Below are 9,177 nucleotides of genomic sequence, written 5' to 3'. Positions count from 1 at the left end.
GAGCAGGAGACTTGGATAAGGCACAATTTCATCTAAAAAGTACAAAAAAGAAGCAAGAATTACTATTCTGCCACAACTCTCACAATCTCACTAACATTAAGTTGCAATATTTTGTTATATTGGAATTACTTTCAAGTATTTTAACAATTATACCTAAACAGTTATATGAAATCCTAGTCTCCACAAAATTAAATTATTACTAATATGTTTTTCCTTGATTATGAAAAATTTAAGGTTGCCTGCGGTACTCAGTTTTTACCCTGTGATAACCATTCTAAGGTTATAGCCTACTGCGAACTTGTTCCCAGTGACAAATAGCCATACCTGCGCTTCCCTTTCTCCACAATTTCTCAAATTTTTGTAAGAAATCAAAACTATCAGCAAATCTCTTACTCACTCACTCGCTCACTCTCAAACATGGGGACCATCGATTCTCTCCCATTCATAGACATGTCAACCCTAACCCAGTCTGAACTTCGTACTTTGTCTCTCTGCTCAACCTCCGCTTTCGATCTCAACCGCCTTGACGACCTCGTCATTCCCATCATCGATCGTTCCCTATTCAACGAAAGCGCCGGCTCCCGAAAACAAACCTTCTCTCGTCCTACTAACACCACCTACCACCACCACCATCTCCGCCACCGCATGGCCGGCCTTCTCCCCTCTTCCAAACAACTACCCTCATCGTCTTCTCTTCCTTCTCATCTCGACCCTGAACATTTAGAAAACCGTTCCATTCTTAACTCCCTTCGGAAATCCCTTTCCCAAAGCCCTCACTTTAACGATGTCGTGTCTTTGTTCAGCGTTTCGGGAGAAAAGGATCAGATTTTCAGAAAAAGAAAGAGGGGAAGGAAGCCGAAAACAAAAGTTAAATCATTGGAGGAGAATTTGGAGATTGTCAACAAGAATGGAGGGGTGGTGGATATTGTGGCATTGGGGAGTTTGGAGGATCCTTATGGGGAAGAATTGAGGGGAAGAACTGAAGGAATGATTGGGAGTGAAGAGGAATTGTTAAGTTTTATGAGGGATTTGGGTGGACAGTGGTGTAGTAGAAGGAAGAAGAGGAAGATTGTTGATGCTAATTTGCTTGGTGATATTTTGCCTGTTGGGTGGAAGCTCTTGCTTGGCCTTAGAAGGAGAGAGGGCCGTGCCTCTATTTATTGCCGCCGATATATAAGGTTATGCTTTTCATTTACTTGTTTATTTTCTTAACTTCTTTATGATTAAGTGTATTGTGTGCAATATTGAGATTGTTAGTTGTATATGTTGTTAGTTATAGCCAACACATACATTTTTATATATGTTTTTAAGTTAAATAAGAACTTTCAAAGTGGGTTTCTTAAGATCATTATGCTTGTTCATGCGTTGTGCTTAATCATGTGCTTCTGATGTTACAGCTTACAAAATTAATCTACGTATGGTGTGTTTATTCATTGTATGGGGATGTTAGTCCAAGTCTCTTTTTTTTTATTGGGAGAAATTAAGATGTTAGTCCAAGTCATCCACTTTGAACTTCTAAAAGAATTTCCAAGTTATTCTCTCTGAAATGCATTATCGTTTGCTCTTGCCTTTTAATTCACTGTAACTGTGCTTGCATGCAATAACATGTTCCCTTGAGGCTTTGGTTGTTCATTTTTGGAAAAAAATGAAAACAGAGACTCATAATATAGTTCATGTTCAATTGATTCATTGACCAAGGAAATAATTTTTCAAAAGAGATTCATAACCTATGAAATTGTTCTGAACACCAACATTTTGTTTAGTATAAGCTTGAGAAATGTGGCAGTCTGCTAAGACTGTCCTCAGATTTTTGGCTTCACATCACTAGAATGATTATCGATTTTAGTACAAACACACTCAATTCCATCTTCAATTTTAATTATATGTTCACACATAGTCTCCTTTTCACTTTTGGGAAGTTTGATCCTTGAGATTGGAGTTATTAAATCTTATAGAACATGATGAGTTAATTGTTTGGGAAGTTTCTTAAGGCTAGGGGATATCTTGGGTGGTTGAAAGTTTTGACAGGGTAGTTTTAGGGTTGAGCTTGTCTCAGTGGGAATCTCATCAAGTTTTATACCTAATCTATTGGGTGGTGGAGAGATGAAACAAAGATGTGTCACATGCTTAGGGATCATACACCATGGATGCTTGCCAAGCTTTATGATATTATGCCACGGATCAATTATACAAACTTCAATATTAGCAAAATAACCATAGAACAGTAAGTTAAAAACAAATAACTAATAGATATGTTGCCTGTTGATGGTAATGATCTCTGATGATGTGCCAAATGACTGATAAAGCAAGACTGAAGCAGAGAAGATGTTGGAAGACTGTCCCATGTTGTAATAGATCACAGGAGAAGTCCTATTGTGGTGGTGGCCTGGTTTTATATGCCACTTTATAGTGATGGAGAAAAGAGGCCAGGGCAATGAGTTTCAGCTATGCATCATGGTGCTATGCAGTGTGTTTTGGGATGGTGCTCTTTGGGGAAATTGACAGATTGACTGAAGAGGAAACTAGTGGTGATAGCACACATGGTAACTGAAGCCTTCGTATGAAGAGGATGGGTTGTGATTTTATTTTTTTCTTTTTCTTTTGTAGACAATGGGGTTGAGTTGGTAATGTGCTTGGACTAACAATTTAGGGTTAGGGTGTGAAACTGGGACTGAACCAGGTGTAATATTTGTAAAGCTTTCTGATTGAATCAGAATTAGAGCAGGACTTACTTTGAACCGCAGAATCAGAAAGGGCAGAAAATCTACAAGAACTTGAAAAAAGACAAGGAACACCAGAAGAGAAAACCAAAATTCATGTTGAATAATTTATCATGTCTGTCAAAATTATCTACTTAGTCTCCTACTACTAGGAGAACAAGACCTTAATATTTAAATAAAGTGAAACCTCCCTTTGAAGTAATAAACTCTAACATAGAACATAGGAAAGTAGAATTTATTCCAAATAAATCAATGCTGTCCTACTTCACGTCAGGTGATTGAAGCAGCATTCCTAATGCCCTTTGGAAGTCGAAAAATAGTGGTTGAGATGTTGGCTTTAATTAATGTGTGAAGATGGAGTGGGTTTAATGGGTCAATTAATGCACCTTTGCTTATTCTTCGTGTATGGTTACATGTTTGAGAGGACTGTAATGTGAAATGTGGAGAGGTCTCTTGTCTGTTCAACTTTGCAGATGATAATTTATTTACTCTTATCCCATGCTTGTGTGTTTTTATGCTGGCCTTACCCATTCTCTTATTTTTGCAGCCCTGGTGGACAACATTTTTTATCATGCAGGGAAGTTTCTGAATATTTGCAATCCTATTTTGGACTTCATGATGCTCACCTGTCAATAGATCATGGGGCTGACATTGTTCAGAAAGATTATAGAGTTGCTTCTGGAAATGTAAGAAAATATTTGCAAAGCAGTTTTGTCTATTTAGCTTTAATTCGATTTGATATATGTCATCCAGCAGTATGCAGGTGCTACCCAGATGGATAATGAACAAAGGCAGTCTAATGATCAGGAGAAGGAAGTAACTTTATTGGGTATTGACAATCTTGCGGAGGTTCAAATACAGGACCTTTTTGAATGCCATAAATGTGACATGACATTTGATGAGAAGGATACATATTTACAACACCTTTTGTCATTTCATCAGAGGACTACAAGGAGGTACAGACTTGGTTCTTCAGTTGGGGATGGTGTTATAATAAAAGATGGGAAATTTGAATGCCAGTTCTGTCATAAGGTATTCCATGAAAGACGTCGATACAATGGTCATGTAGGGATTCATGTGAGGAATTATGTGAGGGGAATAGAAGATACCCCTGGTCGGTCGACTCTTCAGAAAAGAATTCTGTCTCCTGCTAGGGAGGAGTTTCCTACAAGGATCTCTAAAATGGATGCTTTGATAGAAATTGCTCAAAATTCTATTCTTGAAACGTCCTCTGCTAGGTCTACTGCCATACCTGTTGCTTCCATTTCTGACCATGAACTGAACTCTGACTCTGCTTTCAGCGAACCCGACATGGATGATAGAAATATGGACAAAGAATCATATCAACAAATTAGCAAGCCAAAGATTACTGATGAAAAGATGGAGGCTGATGATGTTGATGCTGGCAATGTTATGGATGTTAAGATACATTCCTGCGTGGATTTTGCAAGTGATCTAACTTCTGCTGAGCAAAATGGTTATTCCTGTGAAAAATTTTGTGTGAAAGATGGTCTGTCATTCATTGCTGATGAAATTGACAAGTCTGTCACTGAGCAGGAAAGAGTCTCTATGGGTCACACACTGACTGCATCTAGTGATTTGAATGTTGAACCTATTGAGAGTAATGAGAATTTGGTTTGCACTAATGCAGTTGAGCATAAGGAGCTAAATGAAGTGAATAACAATAATGATATTGAGTTACAAAGTGATTTTGGGAGCAAACATGGAAGTTCTGAGTTGCCAAGTTTGAAAGATAATTTAGTTCAGTATGGAGATTCCGAGTCTTTGATTTCCTTGTTGCAACCATCAGGTGGTCTTCCAACATCAAACACTATCTCAAATAAGGTATTGTGATATTGTTATCATTATTATTCTTTTTTTTGTTTTCATGGTTTAATTATGATTAATTTGAAAAGGTTTTCTGAATTTTCCAATGCTCATATAAGATGATCATTAGCTCTTTGCATTTACATGGTTAGATCTAAATTCAATAGGCTTCTGAACAAGAACTTGTACATTTTGTTATCTTTGCCATTAGCAACAGAAGTGAGGGAAGGATATTGCCTCAACATATTTATTTAGGAAGATTCCCAACCATGTTTTATTTAAATTTAAAATGTTGACAAGCTGTCAACTTTGCTATTTTGTCCTGTTTTTCTTCTGTTTCAATTTCACCAATACAACAATAATGTTATATATTCCAACTCTTATATTAAATATTTGAATTTCTCATAAAGAAATATGTATAGGGGTGGATATGAACCATGTCGAGCTCAAAAACCCCTTGGCTCAATTTCAGTTTGAATAGAAAATGATTTGGTTCGAGTTCGTTGAACAAAAAATAAAGGTGGTTTAAGTTTGACTTAAATGAAAAATGATTTGGTTCAATTCAGTTTGATTTCGGCTCAAATCAGTGGTCTAAATTCATGACTCGATTCGGTTTGAATTTATGGTTCAAGTTCGTGTTTCATTGACAAAATAATGTCGTTTTGTCCAAATAATAGACAACTAATTATGAGTCATAAATTTGAACTGAATCGAGCCACAAATTTGAATCAATAATTCAAACTATAAATTTGAGTTGAACTAAACCATGAATTTGAATTATAAATTCGAACTGAACTCAAGCAGAATCAAGTTAAACATCTTCAACCTCGAGTTTGGCTTGGTTTCAAAAGCAAGCTGAATCTTCAAACTCATTCGGTTCGAATTTGAATTAAACAATGTCAAAGTAAGCTGAACCAAGACCAAGTTGGCTCAGTTCAGATCCAGCCCTAGTCTTATTACATTAGCCTGTCATTTTACTTGTCAGCTTTACGTAGGAATACACATGATTTGTGGTGAGTAAATTGGGCATAAACCTTACGATTATTAGAATTATTTTATGACAATCCTGTCTCTCTTTCCCTTTCAGATTTTCATGTCAGGTCATCATGCTTTGAGTACATCAAGAAGCATACAATTATTTTGTACAATTCTGTAAAGTTTTTCACTTTATAATAGCAATAATTACTATTTTACAGTAATAGCCAAATGACAATAAAATTGTAAAAGAAATTCCCGGAGTACAACTTCAAGACTAGTGAGAAAACACGAGATAAATTCTAGAGGGGGAGATGAAACTAACTGATTTTCTTTTGTGCATTTCTTGGTTGTTGTTGCAAACTGAATTGAAGGAACAAAGAACAATGACTTTTGGAATGAAGAAGAAACATTAATGAAAGGCGTGTATTACTATAGCCCCATGACAATGTTATTTAACAATAATATAGTTCTTATGTAGCAAATTTAGAAGAGAGAAAAGTTCCGTGTAGTGAGAGGAGTGAAAGGGTGTTGAGTTGTGCTGGCAACAACCCCTTGTAAGTATGGGAATTATTGTAGAAAGGAAATAGATCAAATTCATAACTCGCCTCCTGAAATGGTCTTCTCTGATATTCTTCTTGCTCTGCTGAATTTTTAAGTTTTTAAATCTCTGAATCAATTTTCCGCTTCTTGTTCTTCTTTTCATAGATGTGAATTTATAATATTGTTTTCTTATTTTATTCAGAGAGCAAAATGTTACAATATATACAATTACAGGGAAGATATAGAAAGAAATAAATCAAATCAAATCTCTAAAATTTATATTCTATCCTAATATGGTTTGATAGTCTTCCTAATATAACAAAATACAACTCAACAATAAATATTATTTCAGTCCACATAAGCTGCATGTGCCATCTATTGTCATGTTTGAATCCTTTCAATTTGAAACTGACTCCCTATTTTTTAAACTTCTTGTTCTTGAACAATGTATTTAGCATTATATCCTATTAGTGGTTTTTGAATCAGCTATTTGCTTAAATCGTCTTTGATGAAATAAGATACACATGTTTACATTGGAGTTCAATGGCTGATTGCAATTTTATAGGTGAATTTAAAAAGCTCTGTATGTAATTGAACTTCTTGCTTGCTTGTGTTAAGTCTTATGTTCCACATCGTGGGGATAATGGAGTTCTAGGACTCTTGTTGCTTTCTTCTCATTAATGTGCTAGTAATTTTTGTGATAAAAATGATTATTTGTACTCAAATATAATTGAATGTTGTGCAAAATAATTTGATGTTTCTTATATCCATTGCCAGGGGGAAGGCGAAGTTTGTAGGGTCAACCAGAGACAGGATAACGAAACAGGATTTGAGGAGATGAGGTTTGATGATATAGAAACTCTGCAATTCAATTTTGGGACAGGACAAGAATCTATTTCGCTGGCGGAGGTGCCAATACATATGGCGAGTAATGGTGGAATGGAAGGGTCATATGGTTCCTCAGTTCCGGTTGGATCAGTAGTGTTAAATATGGCAAGCAGACAACTTACTACATGTGTTTGGTGCGAAATGGAATTTAGTGATGAGGGTGTTGATTCTGAGTTGCAATCAGATTCTGTTGGTTACATGTGTCCAACCTGCAAGGCCAAAGTCTCTGGGTAGCTTAATGAACCAGGCAGTGCTTAGCCCATGAAATTCAGTATGCTTTCCATTTTTAGCAATTTTTTTCATTTATAGTTGGAAGATAAGTCAATTTATGAGATTTGTATTAATTATTAAATTTCTGAGATTACTGAAACCTAATGAGCCACTTCGTTAAATTATTGTATACAGTTTACGTGCGAAGTGTCGGTCTTTTTCAACGGAAACGTCTAATAAAACTAAAAATTTTTGTCAAACGCAAAGTGCAGCATGATGGGTCAATTAACCTAAATGGAAAGGCCTATGTTAGACGGCCCAGGTGTTGCGATCTGTAACGTGCCATCCGAAGCAATTAGATGTAACAAAAGTCTCACGAGCTATGAGCACGGAATACTTAAGGAAAACATTATCAATAATAGGTTGAGAAACTCAATATTACGTTTTTTTTTTTTCGTTTCTCAGAAAGTGATTAAAAAACTAGGGGGCACACATGGAGCATATTAACAAGGCAAGCAAACATGTAGATTGATCAAGACAAGCAAATAAGGCAAGCAACATGAACAAAATATTAACAAACATTCACATCAAACTATTGTGAAATCAAAATTTTATTAACATGGAGGGTTACAAATACAATGTCTGCTATGACAGAAAAACAAATATTAATCACTACAGCCTGGTTACGAAGGCAAAAAGGGACCTTGAGGAGAAGGCTCCTTGAGGGCTTCTTCAAAAAGGACTCTGGACTTCATAATTGAACCAGAACCCTACAAGGAACATAAACTACCTTAGGAACAAATCCTAATTTTTCCTAAAATCCTTCCTTTATCCCCTGCTTAACTTCATTGATCGCTCTTGAAGCACGATCCCACTCCAAGATAAGAATACTTGAGCCCAAGATTCTCGTACTATAGTGCATGAACAATGCAGCTCACCAAATTTGGTACCCTCTCTTGGACACTAGACTCAAAGTCCACTTAATTTTGTCATTGCCTTATTGCTTGTTCAAAATCTTTCTTGTGTTTTGACGTCTCAAGAGTCTTCTCCTCCAATTTGAGATAAAGATTTTTAACCATTCTCTCATAGCTTAGTGAAGACTTTCAATAGTTACCACATGATCCAATGATAATCATCGCGTGATTATGTTCCATAACTCTAGTCTTCCCCTCAGTAGCTTGTGAACTTTCTTCTACAGCCTAAAGCTTTTCCTTTATGGCTTGTAACCTCTGAGGGTGACTCCTTGAGTTGAGCAACCTCTTCTTGATTGTCACATTGAAGAAGAGTGAGAAACAAATTATAAAAGATAGTCGTTTGATCGAGAACTTGAAAGAAAGGAAACAAGGAATAAACAATAGTGCAACACAAAAAGGAAGCAAATGAGGGAAAGAACATTTACCACACATGTAATGTAGTAATTGATTAGTACGACCCTGCCCCTACTCGGGATCCCACCATGTTGTAATAATTGCCTCATTAAATAATACGAAGGTCATTGGACTTTCTCTGGTCATGCAAAAAAGGTGTAGGCTTGTCCATTATTGGAAACCATCAAGGGAAGACTTCTATGTGGCTTTTTCCTACCTGTAACTTCCCCTTCCTTTTTCTTGCTCCTATCATTAACAAAAGGATGTTTCTGTCTTGCCAGCTAGACTACAAAGAGAGAATTGACCCGTTAGGGTGATAACTCATCCTAAGATTGATAAAATTGGGCTAAAAGGAAGTTAGCAATTGCAGGGACATAATTGCAAAAGAAATCATCATATTATTCATAGTTAGATAAACTGAGACAACAATTAAGAGAAGCAAAACTTGGTTGGGTTTTCAAGGCACTGAAAATTGGCAAGGATAGCAGAAGATGAAACTAAAATTTTTGAAACCCAAAAAACCTAGGGCAAATCTCGTTCTAGGAATAAAGATTCATGAATGATGCATAAAACATTCAAAGAAAGTTCAAGAACCATATAAATGCATTGGACAACTCTTTTAGTCTTTACATGGCAAGAATATCACA

The 9,177-nt window shown here is 36.1% G+C and overlaps 1 protein-coding gene across 2 annotated transcripts; it reads left to right on the top strand.

Moving 5' to 3' along the window:
• The first annotated feature begins 223 nt into the window (after positions 1 to 223).
• On the top strand, positions 224 to 7,423 carry LOC123214671. Of its 2 annotated transcripts, none has more exons than XM_044634608.1 (4): positions 224 to 1,178; positions 3,268 to 3,406; positions 3,474 to 4,565; positions 6,843 to 7,423. In XM_044634608.1, the coding sequence occupies exons 1-4, from the start codon at positions 418 to 420 to the stop codon at positions 7,185 to 7,187; spliced, it is 2,337 nt and encodes a 778-aa protein (XP_044490543.1). In that variant the 5' UTR covers positions 224 to 417; the 3' UTR covers positions 7,188 to 7,423. The 2 variants fall into 2 exon arrangements, with proteins under 2 accessions (XP_044490543.1, XP_044490544.1); XM_044634609.1 differs by having other exon boundaries at positions 225 to 1,178; positions 3,477 to 4,565.
• The last annotated feature ends 1,754 nt before the right edge of the window (positions 7,424 to 9,177 follow it).

Source organism: Mangifera indica, chromosome 4, assembly GCF_011075055.1.
Source record: "Mangifera indica cultivar Alphonso chromosome 4, CATAS_Mindica_2.1, whole genome shotgun sequence".
Taxonomy (NCBI): domain Eukaryota; kingdom Viridiplantae; phylum Streptophyta; class Magnoliopsida; order Sapindales; family Anacardiaceae; genus Mangifera; species Mangifera indica.
This window is presented reverse-complemented; position numbering and strand designations above follow the sequence as displayed.